Source organism: Stegostoma tigrinum, chromosome 6 (genome assembly GCF_030684315.1).
Source record: "Stegostoma tigrinum isolate sSteTig4 chromosome 6, sSteTig4.hap1, whole genome shotgun sequence".
Lineage (NCBI taxonomy): Eukaryota > Metazoa > Chordata > Chondrichthyes > Orectolobiformes > Stegostomatidae > Stegostoma > Stegostoma tigrinum.
In genome coordinates, this window is record NC_081359.1 from 113313764 (window position 1) to 113341323 (window position 27560).

The window sequence follows — 27560 nt, forward strand, 5'->3', positions numbered from 1 at the left end:
GGTCTCTGTGTGCACAGATCTCTGGATGTGGCAGGACAGTTCAAGAATGTGGTTCATCAAGCAGCCCGTGTCCCCAGCTTTATTAATAGGGGCATGGAGTACAAGAGGGAGGAGGTGATATTGAACTTGTACAAAACACTTGTTAGATTGTGCTGGAGAATTGTGTACAGTTTTGGACACCACATTATAGGAAAGGCATGAATGCATTGGAGAGAGAGTGCAGAAGCAGTTTCCAAGAACATTTTCAGCAATGACAAATGTCAGTGATGAGGAGAGATTGAAAAAGTTGGGACAGTTCTCCTCAGAGAGAAGGCAGCTGCGAGGAGATTTGATAAAGGTTTTCAGAGTCATGAGTGGGCTGAACAGGGTAAATAGGAAAAAGCTGTTTCCAAACGCAATTTGGGCAAGATGAGGGGCATCCATTTCAAGTAACGTTCAAAAGAAGCAAAGGCAGTGAGAGGAAAAAAATGTTTCCGTACAATAAGTTGTTAAGATATGGAATGCACTGCCTGGTATAGAGGCAGGTTCACTTGAGGCATTCATGAGGACAGGGCAGCACGGTGGCTCAGTGGTTAGCACTGCAGCCTCACAGCACCAGGGACTTGGGTTTGATTCTAGCCTCGGGTGACTCTGTGAAGAGTTTGCACATTCTCCCCGTGTCTGCGTGGGTTTCCTCCGGGTGCTCCAGTTTCCTCCCACAGTCCAAAGATGTGCGGGTTAGGTGGATTGGCCGTGCTAAATTTCCCACAGTGTGTAGAGTGGGAAATGCAAGGATAGGGTCGAGGGTGCATCTGGGTGGAATGCTGTTATGGGCTGAATGGCCTGCTTCCACACTGAAGGGATTCTATGGTTCCATTCCATGGCACCAGGCAATTATTTGCAAAGAAATAATGCACAAAGGTATGAAGAAAAAGCAGGAATTTTGCACAGGGCAATGGTGAGTCTTTTAGAGCTGGCATGCTGTGCTGACTGGCCTCCTCCTCTGTAATAACTTGGTGATTGTGTGAAATCCTTTTCCTATGAAGAAACTGGGCCTGCTTTGACTGGTGTTTAGAAGAACGAGAGGTGATGTCACAGACATGACAAAATTCTTAAAAGGGTTGTGAGGTTTCCCCACTCAACCTACCTCCCAGGCAGAACATTCCAGACACCCACCTTCTCTTTGCTCAAAACCCCTTTAAACTTCCCACCTTTCACCTGAAAATTATGTCTCTTTGTAATGGACCATTTGAAGAAGGGGATCAGTTGTTTTTCTATTCATCCTGTCCATGCTCCTCACAATCTTACACACCTCTATCAGGTCCCCCCAAACTTTCTCTGCTCAAAATAAAACAACGTGAGCTTGTCCAGCCTCTCCTCATCACTAACCTGCTCCATCCTAGTCAACAGAGATAACACGGTGTGAAGCTGGATGAACACAGCAGGCCAAGCAGCAGAGGAGCAGGAAAGTTTGACATTTCGGGCTGAGTCCCTTCTTCAGAAGCTCCTCTGATGCTGCTTGGCCTGCTGTGTTCATCCAGCTTCACACCGTGTATCTCAGATTCTCCGGCATCGGCAGTTCCTACTATCCCCATCCTAGTCAACATCTTGGTGAATCTTCTCTGCACCCACTGCAGTGCAATCTGACCAATCTGTTTATATCCCCTGTAACCTAAGGCCTTCTTCCTCACTTTCAACCACTTGGCCAATCCTCATGTCATCCACAAATTTGCTTATCATTGCATCCAAATTCTCATCTACATCATTTATGAATATCACAAACAGTAAGGGACCCAGTGCTGATTCCTGTGGCATACCGGGCTCCCACCGCACAGACAACCCTCTACCACCACCCTCTGTCTCGTGTCACAAAACCAATTTTAGATCCAACTTGTCCAGTTACTAAGGATCCCACGTGCTTTTACCAACTTTGAGTTTCCTAGTATATTACAGATATACAGAATGAAAGGGAGGCTATTATTAAGTGAGACAAGGTGGAACGACTTCACTCAGAGGGTGGAGAGTCTTTGGAATTCTCCACAACAGAGGTTGTGGAAGCTCAATCATTGAGAAGGTTCAAGATAGAGATTCATAGGTATGGAGTTACTGCTGACATCCACGGAGAGGGGATAATGCTGGAATATGGTATTGAGGTAAATGATCAGTCAGGATCCAGAATGGCAGAAAAGCTCAAGGAGTTGAATCACTTACTTCTTCTCCTATGTTCCTATCTCTCAATGTGAGGAACACTGTCTAGCCCAGTCAGCCCTCTTACACCCTTACATGTTTCCATACGATTACCTCTAATTCTTCTCGATTCCAATGAGTATACGGACTACCTACACAACCTTTCCTCATGAAGTAAGCACCTCATCCCAGCTATTAGCTCAGTAAACCTTTACTGAACTGCCTCTAAAGCAAGCGTCCCATCTCCAAATTAAGAGGTCAAAACTGCACAGGATCTCACCAATGCCCTGCACAATTATAACAAACATTCCGTAATTCCTCTGTATTTCAATTAAATTTTGCTTTTTTGTCCTCCTTGAAGTGGACAGCCTCATATTTTCCCAAACTATACTCCATTTGCCAAATTTCTGAACACACGTGACCTTTAACATATCCTCCTCCTTTCCACTGTGTCCTCCTCAGAGCTTGTTTGGCTCTCACCCTTACATTGAGTTAGTAAATCATTCCCTATTAAGTGTGGGTGGAGAAGGAGCTGAAGAGTGATTTGTAAAGACATTGATATATTTTATTGAGCTTTAAGTTGACTGATGAACCAGAGCTATTTAAACAACAGAGTTCTAGATGTTGCCTTGAGTCAGGGCAGATTACCTCTCCGGAGTGGTTCTCATTGATTTTATGATTCAGGGTCAGCTGCTTGAAGTCAATGCCAGCATGTTTATTCAATGTTCCATTTCCTGCAAAAGACATAAATAGCAAAGAGATTAATTCCACTCTCCCCATGACCCAGTCCTAGCCACTCTATGTAGAGAAACTCCAGCCCCTACCCCATACATCAGATCAGGCTCCATCCTTCACATCCATCGAAGCTGACACATCTCACTATATCAAAGAACAAAGGGCCTGTTGAGATTCAGTGTGGAGGGCTTGACATTTCAAGTAACAAGCAACTTGAATAAAAGGGAAGCTGGCGTTATGGGATTTCCAAAAGACATTTGACAAAGTGCCACATCAAAGATTATTACATAAAATGAGAGCCAAGTAAACGACAACTTAGCAGAATGGATTGAGCACTGGCTAACTTACAGGAAAGAGAGAAGCCATAAAGTGAGGGGTAGGGGGTAGTGGAGCGGTAAATGTCATGGACTAGTAATCCAGGCATGGGTTCAAACTTCCACACCATGACAGATGGTGAAAACTGAATTCAATGAAAATCTAGAATGAAAAGCTGTCCTTATGGTGACTCAAGTCAACAGTTACAAAATTCATCTGGTTCACTAATGTCCTTTAGGGAAAGAAATCTGCCATCCTTACCCAGCTTGACCTATATGTGACTCTGGATCCACTCTTACTGCCGTCTGAGCAATAAGGAATGCGTAATGAATGCTGGCCTTGCAAGTGATGTGACAACCCATGAACAAATATTTTAAATATTTGTTTGAATTATTTAAAGCGTTGGTCAATTTTGAGTAGGCAATATGTAATTATTGGAATGTCACAGCTTCAGTGATGGGACCTCAATTATTTACAATCTCTTTCAATGATTTGAAGGTATGGCTGTTAAATTCACCGATGGCACAAAGACAGGAGAGTAAATTATGAAGAGGAATCTACAAAGAGATGAGGTAGATTAACTGGATAGGCAATAACTTGGCAGATGGAGTATAATGTGGGAAAATGTGAACTTGTTCATTTTGGCAGGAAGAATAGAGAAGCAGCAAATTAAGTTATAACATTGACATGGAAAGAGATTGCAGAACTTGTAGGCACAGAGATGTCTGAGTGTTTTAATGAATGAATCACAAAATGTAATCATCAAGTGATTAGGAAGGCAAATAGTATACTGTCAATTATTGCAAAAGGAATGGAATATCTCAGTTTGTTGCTACTGTTGTACAGGACATTGGTGAGACCATATCTTGAGCGTTATGCAGGTTTGAATTTTAAGAAAGGACATCATTGTATTAGAAGCCATTTAGAGGTTTACTTGACTGATTCCTGGGATGGGATTTGTTGTTTTTTAAAATTCACGCATGGGATGTGAGCGTCAGTGGGTAGGTACTTTATCACATTGTCAGGTAAGGTTGTCATTGTACTGTAACAGCTTGGCTAAGGGTGTGACAAATGCTGGAGCATATGTCTTCAGTGCTATTGCCAGAATGTTGTCAGGGCCCATAATATTTGCAATATTGTGCACTACATGCCAATCTCCTCCAATGAGAATAGACATTTGTGGAAGCTTTTCTTCCAGTTCAATCATCCACCACCAGGAAGGACTGCAGAGCTTAGATCTGATCTGTTCGTTGTGGGATCACTTTTCTCTGCCAATCACTCGCTGTTTCGACGGCAAGAGCTATAAACAGGAGAAGGCCATTCAGCCGTGCAAGTCTGTTCCACCATTTGATACAATCATGGCTGATCTCATCTTGGTCTCAACTCCACTTTCCTGCCCACTCCCCACAACCCATCAACCCATTATTAATAAATAATCTGCCTATTTCCTCTTTAAATTTATTTAATGTCTCAGCATCCACTGCACTCTGGGCTAATGAATTCAATGCATTCATGACCCTTTGAGAGAAGTAATTTCTCCTTGCCTCTCTTTTAAACCTGCTAACTGTCCAAAGCTATTGAAATTAGCCTTCTCCCAATTTAGACCTTTAACTTCTGCACTTAACAGGGAGAATTATACAAGTTTTCTCATGAGGAGTGGTTAGACAGGTTCAGCCTGTATCCAGTGGAGTTTAGAAGAATGAGAGGTGACCTTATATATCTATGCTCAGAGTATGCCTCCTCTTGTTGGAGTGAAGAACTAGTGAACTCAGTATCAAAGTAAGAGAATTCCCATTTATGACAAGACTTTTTTCCTCCTCTCAGAGAGTCATTAGTCTGAGGAATTCTCTTCCTCAGACAATGGTGGAGTGGGGTCACTGAAAGGAGTCAAAGGCTATCAGGAACAGGTGGGGAAGTACAGTTTGGGTCATGATCTGGTCACTTAGTGAAGCAGACTTTGGTCTTCTCTTATCTGACTATTCCCATGCTCGTAAGTTACCCTTAACTTGACTGAGATACAATCAATCAATCATGAATTCTGCTGCAATCAATTGTGAATAAAATTTAGGGGGTCACTGACGGGGGCGAGTGCGAGTTGTCCCTTTCCAGAAGGTGTCCTTGTAGGGTACTTTTGTCAGACTCTGGCCCAGCTTCTCTGCACGTTCTGTAATGAAAAAAAGACAAAAGGAGAGTTAAGGGTGAGAAGAACAGGAATAAAAGAACATTAACATATTTCCAAGGGAGCATCTCAAACCCCATATCCTACAGTTCAAATTGGTCACACAGTCTCTGATACCGAACGTAACACAATAGAATGACAAAGCTCCATATCCAATGGGTTTCAAAGGAAGTTGTTTTGACCACTGCACTGAACCATGCATGGTCAGCAGATATAGTAAGATCACATTAGTTCACCTGGTTAAAAATGAGGAGATTCTGTCATTTTGGTCCAAAAATAAAAACATCCCACTTCATCACATTTCAGTTCTCTAACTGTGCCACTTTCTTTCTGGTTAATCAATTTTTCTGAATAATGAATTCAAGAAATAGAGAAATGCAACAAGAACACTGGAACAGGAGGATCCATTCATGCCTTGAGCCTGTCCCATTTTACAACTAAGGCTATGGCTACTGTGTACCTTTACATCATCTACATGCTTACCTTCTAGCTTCAAAACCTTTTCACCCAATAAATTTGATTAATTTCAGTTCTGCCCAAAGCCACGGTCTTTGTGGGGATAGAACTGTGGATTCCCATTCGCTTGGTGTGAAGTGGTTCTTCACATGATCCCTGAATAGCCTGACTCTAAAGTGAAGGCTCTGTCTCCTCATTCTGGCCCTCCCCCCTCCACAGAAATCACTTGTAGATATTTTTGAGATGTTGTTATACCCCTCTCAACAAAGTGGGAAATGAACCAGGCCTCCTATCCCTGAGGTAGAGATGCTACCACTATGCCACAACAGTCGTCTTAGGAAATAATTTCTCCCACTTCTATATCAGAAATTCTACTGCTATTGAACCATTTAATTTGTTTAAATAATTCAATTAGATCACGTGTCAATCTTCCCTTGGCAACAGAATACAAGTCCAGCCCAGACAACCTGATCTGGGGACATTCTGGTGAGGCTACATGGAGTGCCTTTCAAGGTAGATGTATCCTTTATGAGGTGTATTTACACCAGGTGGGACCTAAACAGTATTATCCAACTGTAGCATTGCTTCCATCGTTTTTATTTAGTCATGATATGTTAATATCGTTGACGAGGTCAGCATTTGTTACCCATCCCTAAGTGCCTCTTGAAATGAACGGTTTGTCCTCAGGTCCTCAACTGCTTCTCAAACGACAAGCCTCTCATCCCTGGGTTCATTCTTGTCAATCTCCTCTGGACCCCCTCCAATGCCAGGGCATCCTTTCTTAGATACTGGGCCCAAAACTGCTCATAACATTCCATATGCGGTCTGACCAGCACCTTATACAGCTCCAGCAGCACGTCCCTGCTTTTGTACTCTAGCCCTCTTGAAAAGAATGATCAGCATCACTGAGGCTAGTTTTTTTACCTGAATTTAAATTCCACCAGCTGCCGTGGTGGGATTTGAACCTTTAGCATTAGCCTGAGTATCAGGGTGACTAGTCTAGTGATACAGTCACTACCTCATGATCTTCCTTGATTGCTATCTATATGAATGCCTCTAACACATTATAAATCATATCTCTGCATGCAGTTACTCCCAATGATTCAAATCCCACAGGTTGAGGTTGATTCTAAATGCTCACATTCCAATTAGGAAATGTGACTTTGCCAGTCGTGTCCATGTCCCAGAACCAGATTAAACATTGCAATGGGAAAAATGGGAAAAATTAACTCAGAAATGTGGTAAAACATGAAAGCAAGGAGTCAAGTGATACTGACAGGAAATGCATGCAGAGATAAGACTAGTAATATATTTGAGACAATTGTTTAAAAGACATCTAGATGGACATATGAACAACCAGGGAGAACGGGGTACATCAGGTGTAGACAGATAGGATTGGTTTAGATGGTCAGTGCTGACGTGGCAGGCTGAAGGGCCTGTTCCTGTGTTATGCTGTTCTGTTTTTTTTTTACAGACTGGCAATATGGGAGGGTAGTGGTAACATCACTAGACTCGTCATCCCAGAGTTCAAGGCTAATGGTCATGGACATAGGTTCAGTTCCCAGCACTGCAGCTGTTGGAACTAAAGTTCAATTCATGAATCTGGAATTAAATGTGAGTCACCATAATTATGTCAAGAAAACCTTTCAATTGTTGCAAAAACCCATCTGCTGCACTGATGCTCTTTTGGAAAGAAATCCATCATTTTTACCTGGTCTGATCTACTCGTGAATTCAGACCTACAGCAATACGGTCGATTCTTGACAACCATCTGAAATGGTCGAGTGAGCTCCTCAGCTCAAGGACAATTGGGGAATGGCAACAAATACTGGCTGTGCCAATGACAGACATGTTGCAGGAAGGCGGAATTAAAACAAGACAAGCAAAGAGGTACACACAAGAGAGGAGAGGCCGAGAGAGGAGAGGGAAGTAAGAGAGGAGAAGGTGAGGACAGAGTGAGCAAGGGAGAGTGAGAAGAATGTGAAAGGGGTGCAAGCAAGAGGGGCGAGCACTAGGGGGTTGAGACTAAGAGGATGAGAGGTTTATATACTGACATGTACACAAAGCCACAATCACTTCCTGAATTTTACCTGAACCTCCACCATTTAATGGGTTGGATAAAGTAGCGTACGTACCCTTCAGTAGCTCCCGTAAGTGTGCCTTTCCTTTGTCCAGTGGAGTCTCTCCATACTTACTGCAGATACTGACAAGGGCTCCATTCAGCACTAGATCCTGAAAGGGAAAAGACCAGAAAAACTACAAGCGGATCTCCAGCTTCACAGATCCCAGTGTATTAGGTGTTTATGTTGGAATTTCACCGCCCAGTCCTGGAAAGCTATTGTCACTAGGATCCATTCATTCCAATGTTTCCCATTATCTTCGGTGACATTACATTTTCAATGTTCAATGTGGATCCCAAGCCAAAAATATACACAACAGGAAATTAAGTTTGTTGGTGGAGATTTTACAGTTGTTCTGCAATATGCTTCAAGTAAGGAGGGTCTAAGAAACACAAGACAGATTCCTAGTTTAATTCAGGCATTCTGCCCTGTCATTTCATTTCTGCCGGGTAAGTTGTATAACAAAAGGTACATTTACAAACCCTGTAACCAAGTCATCATGGCAGTGACGACACTGGGGCTTCATACTGAGATAGCAAGAACTGCAGATGTGGAATCAGATTCAATACAGTGTGGAGCTGGAGGAATACAGCAGGTCAGGCAGCATCAGGAGAGCAACAGAGGTGACATTTTGGGTTTACGCCCTTCATCAGGACTGGGGAGGGGAAAGGCAGCTTGGAAATAAACGAGGGGAGTGGGGCTAGGGAAGGTAGGTGGATGTACATGGGGGTTCTGGGGATTGGTCAGTGAGAAGGATGGGGCGGATAGATGGGAGAGAAGATGGACAGGTTGTGTCAGGTCAAGGAAGTGGGGATGAGAGGGAGGGTTGGTCATGAGGCTGGGGTTGGGGAGATTTTGAAACCGGTGAATTCCATGTTAAGGCCATCAGCTGATCTGTGAATTGGTCCTTCCCCAGTCCCACCCTCCTCCTTCTATTTAGTTCCAACCTCTCTTCCCTCTCCACAGTCCGAAGGACATAAACCCAAAACGTCGGCTTTCCTGCTCTGCTGCTGCCTGACCTGCTGTGTTCCTCCAGCTCCACACTGCTTTGACTCTGGCTTCACAGTGGTGGGACAGTCCAGTTACAGGGTGACTAGTTTGCCAAAAGACTGCAAAACGTTACCAGGAATTGCACATGTAAAACTGACAATTGAGTATACAGCTACATATGTTGATATGGAATGTGTTACAGTCTAGAATCTAATCCAAGAGAGGGACATGATGGATGTTGAGGTTAGGGATAGATGTTTGATTACTCTAGGTCAAGTCAGCACAAGGAGGGAGGAAATGTTGGATATCCTAAAAGGCATTAAGATGGATGGGATCTATCCCAGGTTATTGAGGAAATAGCCAGGGCCTTAACAGATATCTTTGCAGCATCCTTAAACATGGGTGAGGTCGTGGAGGACTGGAGAATTGTAATGTTGTCCCCTTGTTTAAGAAGGGTAGCAAGGATAATCCAGGTAATCATAGACCAGTGAGCCTGATGTCAGTGGTAGTGAAGCTGCTGGAGAAGATACTGAGGGATAGGATCTATTCCCATTTGGAAGAAAATGGGCTTATCAGTGATAGGCAACATGGTTTTGTGCAGCGAAGGTCATGTCTTACCAGCTTGATAGAATTCTTTGTGGACGTGACAAAGTTGACTGATGAGGAAAGGGTTGCAGATGTCATATACATGGACTTCAGTAAGGCATTTGATAAGGTTCCCCATGGCTGATAGAGAAAGTGAAGTCACATGGGGTCCAAGGTGTGCTAGCTAGATGGATAAAAAACTGGCTACGCAACAGGAGACAGAGAGTAGTAGTGGAAGGGGGTTTCTCAAATTGGAGAGCTGTGACCAGTGGTGTTCCACAGGGATCTGTGCTGGGACCACTGTTACATAGATCATGACAGCACGGTACAGGGCCTTTGGCCCTCGATGTTGTGCTGACCTGTCATACTGATCTCAAGCCCATCTAACTTACACTATTCCATGTATGTCCATATGCTCATCCAATGACGACTTAAATGTACCTAAAGTTGGCAAATCTACTACCGTTGCAGGCAAAGCGTTCCATTCCCTTACTGCTCTCTGAGTAAAGAAACTACCTCTGACATCTGTCCTATATCTTTCACCCCTCAGTTTAAAGCTATGGCCTCTCGCGCTCGCCGTCACCATCCTAGGAAAAAGGCTCTCCCTATCCACCCTATCTAACCTTCTGATTATTTTATATGTTTCAATTAAGTCACCTCTCAACCTTCTTCTCTCTAATGAAAACAGCCTCAAGTCCCTCAGCCTTTCATCGTAAGACTTTTCCTCCATACCAGGTAACATCCTAGTAAATCTCCTCTGCACCCTTTCCAAAGCTTCCACATCCTTCTTATAAAGCGGTGACCAGAACTGTACACAATACGCCAAGTGCGGCCGCACCAGAGTTTTGTACAGCTGCAGCATAACCTCTTGGTTCCGGAACTCGATCCCTCTATTAATAAAAGCTAAAACACTGTATGCCTTCTTAACAGCCCTGTCAACTTGGGTGGCAACTTTCAAGGATCGGTGTACATGGACACCGAGATCTCTCTGCTCATCTACACTACCAAGAATCTTACCATTAGCCCAGTACTTTGCCTTCCGGTTACTCCTACCAAAGTGCATCACCTCACACTTGTCCGCATTAAACTCCATTTTCCACCTCTCAGCCCAGCTCTGCAGCTTATCTATGTCTCTCTGCAACCTACAGCATCCTTCGTCACTATCCACAACTCCACCGACCTTAGTGGCGTCTGCAAATTTACTAACCCATCCTTCTATGCCCTCATCCAGGTCATTTATAAAAATGACAAACAGCAGTGGACGCAACACTGACACTTGCGGTACACCACTAGTAACTGGTCTCCAGGATGGACATTTCCCATCAACTACCACCCTCTGTCTTCTTTCAGCAAGTTGTTTGTGATATACATAAATGATCTGGAGGAAGGTATAGATGGTCTGATTAGCAAGTTTGCGGATGACACTAAGATTGATGGAGTAGCAGATGGTGAAGGGGACTGTCAGAGATTACAGCAGAATTTAGATAGATTGGAGAGTTGGGCAATAAATAGTAGATGGAGTTCAATCCGGGCAAATACGAGGTGATGCATTTTGAAAGATCTAATTCAAGAGTGAACTATATAGTAAATGGAAAAGTCCTGGGGAAATTTGATGATCAGAGAGATCTGGGTGTTCAGGTCTATTGTTCCCTGAAGGTGGCAACGCAGGTCAATAGGGTGGTCAAGAAGGCATACGGCATGCTTTCCTTTATCGGGTGGGGTACTGAGCACACGAGTTGGCAGGTCATGTTACAGTTGTATAAGACTTTGGTTCAACCACATTTGGAGTACTGTGTACAGTTCTGGTCGCCACATTACCAAAAGGATGTGGACACTTTGGAGAGGGTGCAGAGGAGGTTCACCAGAATGTTGCCTCGTATGGAGGATGCTAGCTATGAAGAAAGGTTGAGGAGATTAGGATTATTTTCATTAGAAAGACAGAGATTGGGGGGACCTGATTGAGGTTTACAAAATCATGAGGGGTATAGACAGGGTGGATAGCAAGAAGCTTTTTCCCCCCCAGAGTGGGGGGCTCAATTACTAGGGGTCACGAGTTCAAAGTGAGAGGAGGAAAGTTTGAGGGAGATATGCGTGGAAAGTTCTTTATGCAGAGGGTGGTGGGTGCCTGGAATGCGTTGCCAGCGGAGGCGGTAGACGCAGACACGTTAGCGTCTTTTAACATATATTTCGACAGGTACATGGATGGGCAGAGAGCAAATGGACACAGATCCTGAGAAAATAGATGACAGGTTAGACAGAGGATCTCGATCGGCGCAGGCTTGGAGGGCCGAAGGGCCTGTTCCTGTGCTGTAGGTTTCTTTGTCTTTGTGCAAAGCGTTTATATACAGTATATTACATAGCCAGGACTGAATTAACAGTTGAGCATCCAAGCAAAAACTCAGTCAGTGCAGTGTGATAGTGCACTGTTTAACAAGCTTTTCAGGAACTGGAATACCTGCCTGTGGCAGATAGAACGTTGGTTGCATAAGGGACCAGGGAAGTTTCAGTTCTGTGGGCTGATGATAGCTCTGCTAAAATGATTGATTCGTGTACAGTTGTCAAAGTGCTCCCACTGGCAGAGGAGTTGCAGAACAGAAGACACCAACATAAGGTGATAGATAAAAGAACTGACAATGAAATAAGAAAAAAACCCAACAGTGAGTGGTAGGGGGTAACGTCTGAGTGTGTGGGGGAGGCAAGGTCACTCGAGTGGCTAGGGTCTGGAATATGCTGAGTGTCTGATGGAGGCAGATTCAACTGACACATTCAAAAGGGAATTAGATAAGGATCTGAATGGGAATCATTAGCAGATTTAATAGGAATGGTTGTGGAAGTGGGACTTGCTAAAGTGTCCTGCAATTAGCCAGCATGGGTGGGGGCAGCCAAGTGTCTTCCCTGCACTGCAAGCATTTTGTGATACCTCACATCATCAATATCTCACTGATGCGAACAGTGACAGCACAGGGTGCAAGTGAAATTTGGAACCAATTTACTCATGTTGTGCCGTTCACGTTAGTCACAACAGTTGAGTCATGATGCAGACATGTAAACTTAATTGCTGCTGTGTCAGAGACTGTGAACGGAGCATGACACAAACTCTTACCTCGGCCACCTCATCATGACCCCAGAAACAAGCGTAATGCAGTGGTGTGTTCCCATGTTCGTTCACTGCACTGACATCTGCTTTGCACTGGATAAGCTGTGGGCACAAATGCAGTTGGTGATCCACCTGAACTCAAGACAGACCCAGAACAACAAAAGTGAGAGATGTACAGGTCAGAGAGAGATATGATGTGTTTGGCTCCCCTCTGTCAAATGTAATGCCTTGCTGACCGAATGATGACCATAAAACTTTGCACAAATCTAGCAACTCAAGACCGGGCATCCATGAGGAGCTGTGGACCATCAACAGTAGCAGAATTGTACTCCAGTGCAATCTGTAACCTCATGCCCTGGCAATATCCCCCACTCAACCATTAAGCCAGGAGATCGACCCTGGTTCAATGGATAGTACAGGAGGACATGAGAGGAGCAACACTAGGCATACCTGAAGATGAGGTAACAACCTGGTGAAGCCACCAAACAGGACTACTTGCACAGCAAACAGTAAAAGCAGCAAGAGATAGACAGAGCTAAATGATCTCACAATTAACGACCAGATCTGAGCTCTGCAGTCCTGCCATATCCAGATGTGAATGGTGGTGGACAATTAAACAAATCACTGGAGGGTCCACAAACATCCCCATTCTCAATGATGGAGGAGCCCAGCACATCAGTGCAAAAGATAAGGCTGAAGCATTCGGAGCAGTATACAGCCAGATGTGGCGAGTGAATGATCCATCTCGGCCTCCTCCAGGAGTCCCCAACATCACAGATACCAGTCCTCAGTCAACTCAATTCACTCCATATGATGTCAAGAAATGGTTGGAGACATTGGATACTGCAAAGGCTACAGATCCTGACAATATTCCGGCAATAATAAGGAAGACTTGTGCTCCAGAACTTGCCGCTCCCCGAGCCAAGCTGTTCCAGTACAGTTACAACACAGGTACCTACCCGACAATAGAACATAGAACACAGCACAGTACAGGCCCTTCGGCCCACAATAATGTTCCCCACTTTTACCCTAACCCTAAGATCTATCTAACCTCCACCCCTACCATATACTATCATCCGTTCACTTTAAAACTATGTCCCCTCATAAAAGCTACCTCCACCTAAGAAAAAGTCTCTGGCTGTCCACTCTATCTATACCTCTGATCATATTGTACACCTCTATCAAGTCACCTCTCATCCTTCGTCATTCTAAAGAGAAAAGCCCTAGCTCTCGCAACCTTTTCTTGTAAGACCTTCCCTCCATTCCCGGCAACATCCTTGTAAATCTCCTCTGCACCTTTTCCAACGCTTCCACATCTTTCCTGTCATGAGGTAACCAGAACTGGACACAATACTCCAGATGTGGCCGAACCAGGCTTTTGTATAGCTGGAGCATAACTTCAAGGCTCTGGAACTCAATCCCTCTATTAATGAAAGCTAACACACCATACGGCTTCTTAACAACTCTATCCACCCGGGTGGCAGCTTTCAGGGAACTGTGAACATGAACCCCAAGATCCCTCTGCTCCTCCACACTGCCAAGTATCTTTTTGTTAACCCTGTATTCTGCTTTCAAGTTTGTCCTTCCAAAATGAATCACCTCACACTTTCCAGGGTTAAACGCCATCTGCCACTTCTCAGCCCAGCTCTGCATTCTATCAATGTCCCTTTGTAACCTAGAACAGCCCTCGCACTGTCCACAACGTGACCCACCTTCGTATTGTCTGTGAACTTGCTAATCCATCCTTTCACTCCTTCATTCAAATCATTTACAAAAATCACAAATAGAAGAGGACCCAGAACAGATCCTTTTGGTACACCACTCATAACTGAGCACCATGTTGAATATTTTCCATCCACTACCACCCTTTGTCTTCTCAGGGTTAGCCAATTCTGAATCCAATCTGTCACATTTCCCCCTATCCCATGCCTCCTTACCTTCTGGGGAATCTTATCAAAACGCCTTATTTAAATCCATGTATACCACATCCACTGCTCCACCTTCATCCACATGTTTGGTCACCTCTTCAAAGAATTCAATAAGGTTTGTGAGGCATATCTACCCCTCACAAATCCATGCAGACTATCACAAATCAAACTGTGCCTTTCCAAGTGATCAAAAATCCTACCTCTCAGAGCCCTTTCCAATAATTCGCCCACCACTGACGTAAGACTAACTGGTCTGTAATTTCCGGGGTTATCTCTATTCCATTTTTTGAACAAGGGAATGACATTTGCCTCTTTCCAATCTTCTTCACTGTCGCACCTACGTGGGAAGTTCAGGACAGGTCATTGGTTATTGTCACTCTGAGGAACTTAATGCTCTCCACCCTCTGAACTTCATGGTTGGTTCAGGTGGTTCGGCCACATTTGGAGTACTATGTGCAGTTCTGGTCGCCACATTACCAAAAGGATGTGGATGCTTTGGAGAGGATGCAGAGGAGGTTCACCAGGATGTTGCCTGGTATGGCGGGTGCTAGCTATGAAGAGAGTTTGAGTAGATTAGGATTATTTTCATTAGAAAGACGGAGATTGAGGGTGGACCTGATTGAGGTCTACAAAATCATGAGGGGTATACACAGGGTGGATAGCAAGAAGCTTTTTCCCAGAGTGGGGGACTCCATTACTAGGGGTCACGCTTTCAAGGTGAGAGGGGAAAAGTTTAAGGGAGATATGCGTGAAAAGTTCTTTACACAGAGGGTGGTGGGTGCCTGGAACGCGTTGCCAGCGGAGGTGGTAGATGCAGACACGTTAGCGTCTTTTAAGATATATTTGGACAGGTACATAGATGGGCAGGGAGCAAATGGAATAGATGAAAATAGATGACAGGTTAGACAGAGGATCTCGATCCAGGGCAGGCTTGGAGGGCCGAAGGGCCTGTTCCTGTGCTGTAATTTTCTTTGTTCTTTGTACACCTGCGGACAGTAACAATGTGGAAAATTGTACAAATACATACTGTACATAAAAAGCAGGACAAATCCAACCCAGCCAATTACCGCCCCATCAGTCTCCTCTCGATCATCAGTAAAGTGATGAAAGATATCATCAACAGGGCTATCGAGCAGCACCTGCTCAGCAATAACCTGCTCAGTGACGCCCAGTTTAGGTTCTGTCAGGGCCACTCAGCTCCTCATCTCATTATAGCCTCGGTTCAAACATGGACAAAAGAGGTGAATTCCAGAGGTGAGATGAGAATGACAGCCCTTGATATCAAGGCTGCATTCGACCGAGTGTGGCATCAAGGAGCCCTGGCAAAACTGGAATCTATGGGGAACAGTGGGCAAACGCTCCAGTGGTTGGAGTCAAACCTGACCCGTAGGTGGATGGTCATGGGTGTTGGAGGTCAGTCGTATCAGCTCCAGGACATCTCTGCAAGAGTTCCTCAGGTAGTGCCCCAGACCCATCCATTTCCAGCTGCTTCATCAATGACCTTCCCTCCATCATAAGGTCAGAAGTGGGGATGTTCGTCGATGGTTGCACAATGTTCAGCGCCATTCGTGACTCCTCAGATACTGAAGCAGTCCATGTTCAAATGCAACAAGATCTGGACAATATCCAGGCATAGTCTGACAAGTGACATTCGCACTACACAAATGCCTGGCACTGACCGTCACCAATAAGAGACAATCTAACCACCATTACCATCACTGAATCCTCCATTATCAACATCCTGGGGGCTACCATTGACTGGAAACTCAAATTAACTCACCACGTTAACACAGTGGCTATTAGAGCAGGTCAGAAGCTAGGAACACTGCAGCAAGTCACTCATCTCCTGACTTCTCAAAATCTGTCCACCATCTACAAGGCACAAGTCAGGAGTGTGATGGAACACTCCCCACTTGCCTGGATGGGTGCAGCCCCAACTAAACTGAAGAAACTTGACACCATCTGGGACAAAGCATCCCATCCACAAGCACCCACTCCGTCCACCACCGACGCTCAGTAGCAGCAGTGTGTACCATCTACAAGATGCACTGGAGAAAGTGGGGGATTGCAGAATGTGGGGAGAGGGAGGTAGGTAGGGGTTTGAGGGATGGGGAAGATAGTTTGTTAAAAAGAAGTTGAGAATTTTGTTTGATTCTTAAAGATCCAACAGTCTGGACCCAGGATAAAAGAACATCTGTGACAGGCCCTGGAAAGTCCCTACCTTCTGTACAATATCGCGGTGCCCATGGCTGGCAGCAAGGTGCAGCGGTGTGTCATCACCCCGGTTCATCACATTGATCCGAGCTCCACGCATTATCAGCATGTCGACAACATTGGATCGCCCCTCACGGCAGGCCCAGTGGAGGGGACTGAAGCCATGGTCATCTCTGCAAAACAGTAACATTCCCAGTCAGACAGCAGCTGATGTAGTGACAGTACCACATGGTGGATTAAAACACACACCATTAGTGAGGATCACACTCAAGGTTGGTTCAGTAACTGATTGCCAGCTGGCACCAAATAAATGAACCAACAATAGCCATAGGATTTTTGCAAGAATCCACTTGGTCATTCAGGGATCTTATTTTAAAATTCGTTCATGGTTCAGCTAGCATTTATTGCCTGTGCCTTGTTGCCCACAGGGTACTTAAAAGTCACCCACTCTGTCTGGACTCACATAGGAACAAGAATAGACCATTCGTCCCCTCAAGTCTATTCAGCCTTTCAAGGAGATCACGGACAACTTATGGGCTTACACTATTTCCCTGCCTTATGCCCATATCTCTTAATGCCATTGCTTAACAAAAAATTATCTATCTCAGATTTAAAATGAACAACTAATCTTGCGTCAACTGCTGTTTATGGAAAAGAGTTCCAAATTTCTATCATCCTTTGTCTGTAGAAGTGCTTCCTAACATTTCTCTTGAACAATCTGGCCCTAATGTTTAGTCTATGCCTCCAAGTTCTAGTATCTCCCCTCATAATGATAATAATGAGATAGTGTAGGGAGAGGGGCTTAGATTAGTTCACAGGTCGGCGCCACATCGAGGGCCGAAGGGCCTGTTCTGCGCTGTATTGTTCTATGTTTTATGTTCCATGTTCTATAGCATAACCCACAAAGTCCTGGTATCATTCCTGTAAACCTACGTTGTACCCTGTCCTGGCCAATATATCCCTACTGAGGTGTGGTGCCCAGATCTGCTCACAGTGCTCCAATGGGGTCTAACCAGGGTTCTGTGCAACTGCAACACAATGTCTGCATCCTGTACTTCAGTCCGAGACATAAAAGCCAGCATTCCATTAACTTTCTTGCTTATTTTCTGTACCTGTTGGTGGCATTTTAAAGAACAATGCATCTGAACTGCCAAATCTCATCGGATGTTGACTGTATTTACCTTCATACCATTGAGAAAGTACCCTGATCTATCTTTTCTCGGTCCAAAATAAATAACCTCACTTGCTTAGATGGAACTCCATCTGCTACAGTTTTGCCCAGTCACCTAGTCTTTCAATATCTCTGTAATTTTACGCTTTCTTCTACACTGCCACTCAACAATGGCACCTAATTTTGTGTCATTAGCAAATTTGTATATATGACTTTTTATGCCATTATCCAAGTTGCTAATAGATAATTTGAATAATTGAAGCCCTAACACATCCTAATGGGACACCACTGGTCACCCCATCAAATTGGGAATCAACCCAATATCCCTATATTCTTTCGCCTGCAACTCAACCAATTTTGCAGCCATGTCAGTAACTTTCCCTCACTTGTGTGGGGCTTCTACATTAGTTAATAGTCTCTTATATGGGACTGTATCAAATGCCTTCTGTAAGTCTATTTAAACCATATCCATAGACATTCACCTGTCCACTACCTTAGTCACCTCTTCCAAAAGTTCAACAACGTTTGTTAAGTTTGAGTTACCTGTCATGAATCCATCCTCTTCCTGATTAACTGAAAATTTTCATGGTATTCAGTTACCCTATCCTTGATTATAGACTCCAATGATTTCTGCACCACAAATATTAGGCTAACTAATCTGTAATTCTCTGGTGTTCCTCTACCCTCTTCTTAACAAGTGGCATGAAACTGCAATTTTCCAATCCAGTGGGATGACTCCCGAATCTGGGGAACTTCAGATTATAGTTAGTGGATCTACTACGTGCTCCCTTACACCCTTTGACACCTTCAGATGGAATCCATCAGTTCCCGCAGATTTGTCACTTGCTGGTATCATAATCTCATATTATCAATGTTTTACTTACACTGATGTTATTTAGTCCCTGTCCCTGATCCATTATTATTTCCCTTGGGACTTTCAGCAAGCCAACCTCCTTGTGTAACTTTGTAACGAAGTAACTGTTCAACACATCCTCCATTTCTGCGCAGTCATTGAAAATAGTCCCATTTTCAGCGTTTAGTGGGTCAGCACCGCTCCTGACCACCTGCTTTTCCTTTATGGGACTACAAAATATCTTATTGATTTTGATGGCCCCTGCAAGTTTCCTTTCATAATGCCTTTCAGCAGGCTTTATAAACAGGTAAGGATGGCAGAATTCCTTCCCTAAAGGACATTAAAAAAACCAGATGGGTTTTGACAACAATTGACAATGGTTACATGATTACTATTAGACTAATTTACCTATTCCAGATTTTATATTGAACTCAAATTTTGCCACCTGCCCTGGTGACATTTAAGCCCTTGTGTGAGCCAGTAACATTAAAATGCCGTTATCTCTCTGATTAAAAACTTGATGTTCTTAAATAGAATTCCTCAATTCCCTCAAGGAAAATGGCAATAGACCATAGGCAAAATAAATGCACAAATATTTTCTGCAGAGAGAAAGTACATGGTCAATCTCTCAGGTTTTGGGTCCCTTATCTAAGGAAAGCTGGAGAGGAATTTGGAGGCAGTCTGGAGAATGCTCACCTGGCTGACACTGGGCACGGAGGGACTGTCTTATGAGAGGAGCTTGAGTAGATGAGGCCTGTACAATTAGAATTTAGAAGAAAGAAAGGTGATCTTACTGAAACATACAACATTCTTTGAGGACTTGACAGGGTAGATGTGGAAATGTTGTTTCCCCTCAGGACAGTGTGTAGGACTAGGGGTCATAACCACTGAGTAAGAAGGAAGCCCATTCAAGAAAGATTTGAGAAGGAGTTTCTTCTCTCAGAGGATAGTGAATCTATAGAATTCTTCATCGCACTAAGCTATTAAGTTTGGGTAATTAAGAATATGGAAAAGGCAGGAAAGTAGAGTTTAAGATTATTAGATCAGCCATGATCTCATCGAATGGTAGAGCAAACTAAATGAGCTGAATGGCCTACTTCTGCTTCTACAGCCTACGATCTGCTGGAAAGCAGAGGAGAACTCTGCTGAGGGACAGGCTAGATTTAGAATTGAAACTGGAATGAGAAGTTTCCTCGCTGGTGGTCTCTTTAATGGAATAGTATAACCCTTTCATGTGGCACGGTGGTTCAGTGGTCAGCACTGCTTCCTCACAGCGTCAGGGATCTGGATTCAATTCCACCCTGGGACGACTGTCTGTGTGGAGTTTGCATATTACCCTCGTGTCAGCACACGTCACCTCTGGGCGCTCTGGTTTCCTTCCACAGTCCAAAGATGAGTGGGTTTGATGGATTGGCCATGCTAAACTGCCAATAGTGTGCAGGCTAAGTGGATTAGCCACGGGGAAATGCAGAATTGGGGGGGCGGGGGGAATGCTCTTCAAAAAGGGTTGGCGTGTGTTTGATGGGGTGAATGGCCTGCCCCCATACTGTAGGCATTCTATGATTCACCAGGATTTGCTGCTCGGAAGAAGGATAGCTGGACCCAAAATGTTAATTCTGTTTTCTCTCGACATAGGCTGCCATTTGAGATTTTGAAGGAGTTGTACATAATGTTAGTGAAGCCACAGCTGGAGTACTGTCACCACACTATAGGAAGGATGTGACTGCATTGAGTATGGTTCAGTGGAGCTTCCCCAGGAGGCTGCCTGGGTTGAAGCAATGAAGAGACTAGAGCAGCCTGATGGAGGGGCAGGATCTGATTGAGGTGTACCAAGTTTTTAGGGACATAAATAGGGAAGAAACTTTTCCCATGAGGGGACAGGTCAATAACCAAGGGCCATAAATGTAGAATAAAAGGTAGGAGGTTTCAAAGGGGTTTAAGGAAGAATTTTTTTCACCTGGAGGGTGGCTACCTAGAACTCACTGCGTCAAATGATGATACAAGTTGGAACCCTCACAATATTTAAGAAGCACTTAGATGATCACTTGAAACACACGACATACAAGAGCTGGATAATTAGACGAGACTAGACAGGCGATTGTTGATCAGCAACATGATGACAGTCTGCCTGAGCTGTAAAACGCTATGCTGCAGACACAGTGTGTGTGTGTGCGTGCGTGTGTGCGTGCGCACATGCACCCAGGTGCTCAAAAGACAGAGATGCTGTGAGAAACAGGGACAGACACAGCGAGATGCAGATGTGATGAGACAGACAGATGTGGGGAAAGTGAAAGAGACAGGAGCACAGAAAGAGCGAGGGGGGAGCGGGCGAGAGGCCCGCAGGGAGAGGAGATACAGACAGCCAGAAATGCGGTGAGACAGACAGACAGACAGAGACGCAGAGATGCAAAGAGAGAGCGAGACAGAGACGTGGTGTGTGAGAGGGAGAGAGATGCGCAGTGAGAGCGAGAGACAGAGACAGATGAGATAGAGATGGAGGGAAATGTAGTAAGAGAGAGACACACAGAGAGACGTGCGGTCAGATGGAGAGGGAGAGACAGAGACACGGTGAGAGAGACAGACACGGACACGGGGGGGGGGGGGGGGCATGAACAAAGTGAGAGACAGCGGGATGCGGAGACAGAGAGGGTGGGAGGATGCAGAGGGAGAGGGAGACTGAGTGGGGGATGTGGAGACAGAGAGAGAGAGGGAGGGAGAGCACACGAGCGCCATAGTGACAAACAGACAGAGCAACGGGTGGCACAGTGGCTCAGTGGTTAGCACTGCTGCTTCACAGCACCACGGACCTGGATTCAATTCCACCCTCGGGCAACTGTCTGTGTGGAGTTTGCACATTCTCCCCGTGTCTGCTGGGTTTCGTCCGGGTGCTCTGTCTTTGTCCCACAGTCCAAAGACGTGCAGGTTAGATGGAATGGTCATGCTAAATAGCCCTTCACATCTGGAGTGAGGAATGAAGGGATCGGGTACAGGATGGGTTTAGATGGGACGCTCTTCGAAGGGTCAGTGTGGACCAAATGGCCTGCTTCTACACTGTAGGGATTCTATGAGAAGACATGGAGAGAGAGAGAGAGACAGAGAGACAGAGATGCAGTGAGAAAGAGGGGCAGAGAGAGAGAGGCAGTGAGACAGACGAGGTGTGTGAAAGAGAGAGAGATAGATGCAGTGAGAGAGAGAGAGAGAGATGTGGTGAGGGAGAGACAGACAGAAACATGGCAAGAGAGAGTGAGTGACAGACAGACACAGAGATATGGAGAGAGATCTGGGTTGATTTGACAGGTTTTGCCCAATGGAGGCGCTGTTTGTTAAGATGAAACTGATATAATGGTGCAGAAATCTGCCCGTGTGCTCTGGGAGGCAGTGAATGCCTGAAACATACCGCTTTGTGGAAAGACCACGCTGGCAGCATGACTCAATGCCTGGCAGCTTGCCAGCAATGCAGGCAGCAGTGGCTGTAGCTGAGGATCTCTGGGAGACAGGAGAACACAGATTGCAGGAGCCAGACTTGTAAAAGTGAGCATTCAGCATACGCGTGAAACCCATAGACTTCGAACACATCAATCTCAATTACAATATAGGAGTACTGAACAGGGCAGACCAGTGAGTAGTCTTTATGCAGATACAGCAGGCTCATCCTCCCCAGTGTGACATACTCCACCCTAGCACTTTAACCTGGCTGAACATCCCAACGCTGCCCTGTCCTGCATTGTATTCCATTGTTCACAGATCTTTTTCTCAATGTTTTATCAAATTGGATAGGTTCTGTACTGAGATACCAAGGTGTAGAGCTGGATGAACACAGCAGGCTAAGTAGCATCAGAGGAGCAGGAAAGTTGATGTTTTGGGCCTAAACCCTTCTTGAGAAAATCTGTACTGTTCTGTACGGGAGTAGGGATAGGCAGTGTTGGAAATGGAATCTACACTTTTCATAAATATGGCTGAGCCAGCATTTACTACCTGTCCCCAATTACCTTAGAGAAGGTGAGCTGCCTTCATGAACCTGTCCATGTGCTGTGGGTTAATCCACAAATGCTCTTCAGGAGGGAATTCCAGGAATTTGACCCAGCATCACTGAAGGAACAGCAATGCATTTCCAAGTCACGATGGTGAATGAATTTTTTTAAAAAGCCATTCATGGAAATGCACATCACTGGCTGGGACCAGCATTTACTGCCCATCCCCAGTTGCCCCTTGAGAAGGTGGTGCTGAGCTGCCTTTTTGAACAGCTGCAGTCTATGTGCTGTGGTTGACCCACAATGCCTTTAGAGAAGGAAATCCAGGATTGTGACTCAGTAACACTGAACAAACAGTAAAATGTTTCTAAGTTAGGATGGTGATTGGCTTGGAGCGGAACTTGCAGAGGCTGGTGTTCCCACATATCAGCAGCCCTTGTCCTTTTGGATGGAATTGATCATAGGTTTACACGGTGTTAATGAAGGAGCCTTTGTGACTTTTAGATGGCGCACGTTGTTGTCACTGCATGTTGGCGGTGATTGCTGAAGATGGTGGATGTGGTGTGAAACCATCGCGGTGCTTTGTCCTGGGAGGTGTTGAAGTGACACTCATCCAGGTAAAAGGGAAATGAGTAAAAAAAAAATAGAGCATTTTGAAGGCAAGTCATAGCGGACTTGAAACATTAACGCTGTTTTTCTCTCCACAGATGCTACCAGACTTGCTAAATTGCTCTTGCATTCTGTGTTTGTTTCATATTTCATCACACACTGATTTGTATCTTTTGGATGGTAGACAGGCTTTGGGGAGTCAGGAGGTCAGTTACTCGTGACAGGATTCTTAGCCTCCACGCTTCTAGTGTAGCCACTGTGTTTAAACGGCAAGTCCAGTTTACTTTCTTGTCAATGTTAACATCCAGGATGTTGACAGTGAGGGATTCAGAGATGGGAGTATAACTGAATGTCACAGGAAGACGTTTAGTTTCTCTCTTCTTGGAGATAATCATCATCTGTCATTTGTGCAACAGAAATGTAGATCACCATTCGTCAGCCCAAACAAAGACATTGCTCAGTTGTTTGATAACACAGTGAGGAGCTGGAGGAACACAGCAGGCCCGTCAGCATCAGAGGAGCAAGAAAGCTGATGTTTCGGGTCGAAACCCTTCTTCAGAAACGGGTTTTCTGAAGAACGGTCCCAACCTGTAACACCAGCTTTCCTGCTCCTCTGATGCTGCTTGACCTGCTGTGTTCCTCCATCTCCATACTGTGTTATCTCTGACTCCAGCATCAGCAGTTCTTAGTATCTCATTGCTCAGTTTTTGCTGGGCACACACTGTTCCAGTATCAAGGAGGTATCAATGGCAAACATTATGCAATCATCAGCAAAGAACCCCACTTAGAATCCTAGAGTTGTACAGCACAATATCAGACCCTTTGGTCGAACAAGGCCATGTCGACCATAATACCAAACTGAACTAGTCCGATATGCCTGTTCCTGGCTCATTCTCACCAAATCTTTCCTATTCATGTATCTACTCAAATGTCTTTTAAACTTTGTAACTGTACCTGCATCCACCACTTCCTCTGGAAGCTCATTCCATACACAAACCACTGTGTAAAAAAATTTGTCCTCCTATCTTTTTTAACTCTCTCTTCTCTCACCTTAAACTTCTGACTTTATGATGAAGGGGAGAGACATTTGTTCCCTTGAAGATCTCCTGAAAGGATATCCTGGGACTGAGGTAATTGTTTTCTCACAACCACAAATATTCTTCATTGTGCTAGGTGCGGCTCCAACCAGAGGGGAGCTCTCCATAACATCAGTTCTGTGGAAAAGTCACTGGATTCAAAATGTTAATTTTGATTTCTCTCCATAGATGCTGCCAGACCTGCTGAGCTTTTCCAGCAACTTCTGTTTTTGTTTGGATTAGGCTAACTGATCTAATAACCCCTGTTATTTTTGTTTCCTTCCCTTTTGAAGGAAGGGTATTACAATGGCAGTGTTCCAATCCTCTGGACTTTTCCAGATTGTAAGGATTCCTACAAGATTATTACTACTGCATCCATATTTCCCTTAATATCCTTAACTGCATTCTGTCAGATCGAGAGGACCTAGGGGCCTTTACCTTATGGCTTTCCCAAACATTTGCTCTCGCATATGTATGTAGCAATTATTTCCTCTCTTCCTTTTGCCCCTTAATTTACAGTAATTTTAGACTGCTATTCTTGTCTTCTACTGTGAAGATTGATGCAAAGGTCAGATTGAGCTCCTCTGCCATTTCCTGGTTCCCCATTATTATTTCTCCATTTTAAGGGCCTATGATAACCATGACCTCTCTCTTCCTCTTTATAAATAAAGAATCTTGTTGTCCATCTTGATAATACTTGCAAGTTTTCCCTCAAAGTTTATCTTCTCCCTCTCCTTTTTTGTTGTCTTTTGTTAGTTTTTAAAAGTTTCCCAGTCTTCCGTCTTACCACTCATCTTTGCCACATTGTATTTTTTACTTTCAGTTTGATGCTTTGTTTAACTTCCCTAGTTAATCATTGTTGGCTTATCACATTTCTAGAATCCTTCTTCCTCACTGAGATCTATCTTTGCTATGACACTTGAGCTATTTTCTACAACATCTGCTTTTTTCCTCAACTGTCTTTGCTGCCAAACTCCTTTGCCCATCCATGCCAGCCAACTCCACCCTCATTCCTTTAAAATTATCCTTATTTAAGCTTGGCAATACTGTTTCCAACCTAAGCTCCTCCCCTCTCAAACTGAATGCTAAATTCTACCACATTGTAGTCTCTGTTACCAAGGAAATCTTTTAATCTCGCATCATTTACTAAAACCTGCCTCATAACACGTCACAAGATCCAAACTAGCCCGATCCCTCGCTGGATCCATAACAGAGTGTTTGGTGAAACTTTGCCCAGATGCCTAGACTCCTCCTACCAGTGTCCTCTTTCCCTTTTATTTAAACCTCCACCCACATGGATTTTACGTTCTCCTGATCCAAGAACATTTCATGTTATTGTACTCATTCCATCACCAACAATTCTACTGTTCCACCCTTTCCTTCCTACCTGCCCTTTTCAAAGTTCACATAGCCCTCAATTTTTAATTTCCAGCTTTGATATCCTTGTAACGATATCTCCGCAACAGGTATAGGATCACACTCAATTACTTATATTTGTGTTGTTATTTAACTTATTTTGTTCACACATTCAGGTAAAGGGCCCCCTCACACCGCCAGTTCTTGCTGGTTTGCAACATTTGGACACTGCTCCTTCTGCCTGTCCCAGACAGATGGGAAGAAGGACAGGGCTCCCTTTGTTAGGAAGAAACGAAATTAAATCAACAACAAGAAGCGATTTAGGGTCAGAAGGTGTAGAATCTGTGTGGGTACAGATGAAGAACTGCAAAACAAAAAGTACCATGATAGGAGTTGTGTACAGGTTTCCTAGCAGTAGTTAAGATGTGGGGAAGAAAATAAAATAGGAGACAGAAAAGGTATGTAGGAAAGGCACTGTTACAATAATCATGGGGGACTTCAATATGCAGGTGTACTGTGAAAACCAGGCTAATAGTAGATCCCAAGAAAAGAAATTTGTGGAATGTCCACGACATGTTTTTTGGAGCAGCTTGTGGTAGAGGCCACTAGGGAACAGGGAATTCTGGATTTAGTGACGTGTAATGAGGCTGACTTGGTTAGGGAGCTGAAGGTGAAGGAACCCCTGGAGCGCTGACCATAATATGACAGAATTCACCCTGCAGTTTTAAGGAGAGGGGCTGGAATCACCTGCAACAGAATTACACGGATCCTTGCACTCAATCAACATTAGGCCAGGTGACAGGCTTGGATAAAGAGGTGTGCTTAAAAGAATGTTGTAAAGAAGTGAGAGGGAAAGAGATGCAAAGATGGAATTTCAGAGTTGAGGACATTGGCAACAATTTGCATTGGGAATGCTTAGGAGTCCAGATTTAGAGGAATGCAGGTAGTCAAAGGGTTGTGGATCTGGAGGAGGTGAAAGGAATGGAAAACGATGATGACACAGAGTAATCTGAACATGATGACCAGATGCTAATGAAGGTCAGTAAGTCTGAGGCAATAGGGTGAATGTAACTTGCAGCAGGTTTGGATGTAGGGGGCAGGGATTTGGATGAATTGGTGTGTACGGAGTTTTGCTAACTGCAATTTGCCAATCTCATATCCTCCTTACTCCCCTCTTCCAAATATCGCTATTTTCAATACTTGGATAGAAATGGATGTAGATAAATAGGCACAATCACAAACCCAAACCTCCCCACACATTGCCACTATCACAACTGTGTTCCCAAGAAAACATTCCAGGGAAACAGCGGGATCATTTCTCAGGTGTTGGCAATGCTTAGAACCAAGGATGTCTTTGGCTAGCATTCATAAGAGTTCGGCAAAATATCCTATTCCGATCCTATAAAGATCACACGTGGTCAGGTCCACTCACACTGCTACCAACTTTGGGAAAGGAATTTCACAGCAATCTGTCTCCAGGAACACTGCCAAAGAAGGAAATCTCTCGCACTGCTCTACAAATATATCACGGAGCAAGTGTGAAAGAGGCAAATGGAAACAAAGAGGAACTGTGTAGGATCTAGTGCACAAATACAAGGCATTCAACCCAACCAGTCACGTCAGTTTACAAGCTTCACTCAAGTTTCCTATTTTATCTTTTCTTATTTAAGTTAACCATTGGAACCAATGGTTCGCTTCTCCTTCAAAACGTGTGGTGGATAAACTCTTCTTTGATAACA

At 44.4% G+C, this 27560-nt stretch overlaps 1 protein-coding gene across 1 annotated transcript in view; it reads right to left on the minus strand.

Moving 5' to 3' along the window:
- Window positions 1-27560, minus strand: part of ilk (integrin-linked kinase) — a 78767-nt gene that overhangs the window by 9568 nt on the left and 41639 nt on the right. The window contains exons 3-7 of the mRNA XM_048533284.1: window positions 16793-16958; window positions 12650-12745; window positions 7987-8083; window positions 5297-5380; window positions 2815-2900 (exon numbers count right to left, since the gene is read on the minus strand). Of these exons, the coding sequence (XP_048389241.1) occupies window positions 2815-2900; window positions 5297-5380; window positions 7987-8083; window positions 12650-12745; window positions 16793-16958 (529 nt within the window). The remainder of the gene's footprint in view (window positions 1-2814; window positions 2901-5296; window positions 5381-7986; window positions 8084-12649; window positions 12746-16792; window positions 16959-27560) is intronic.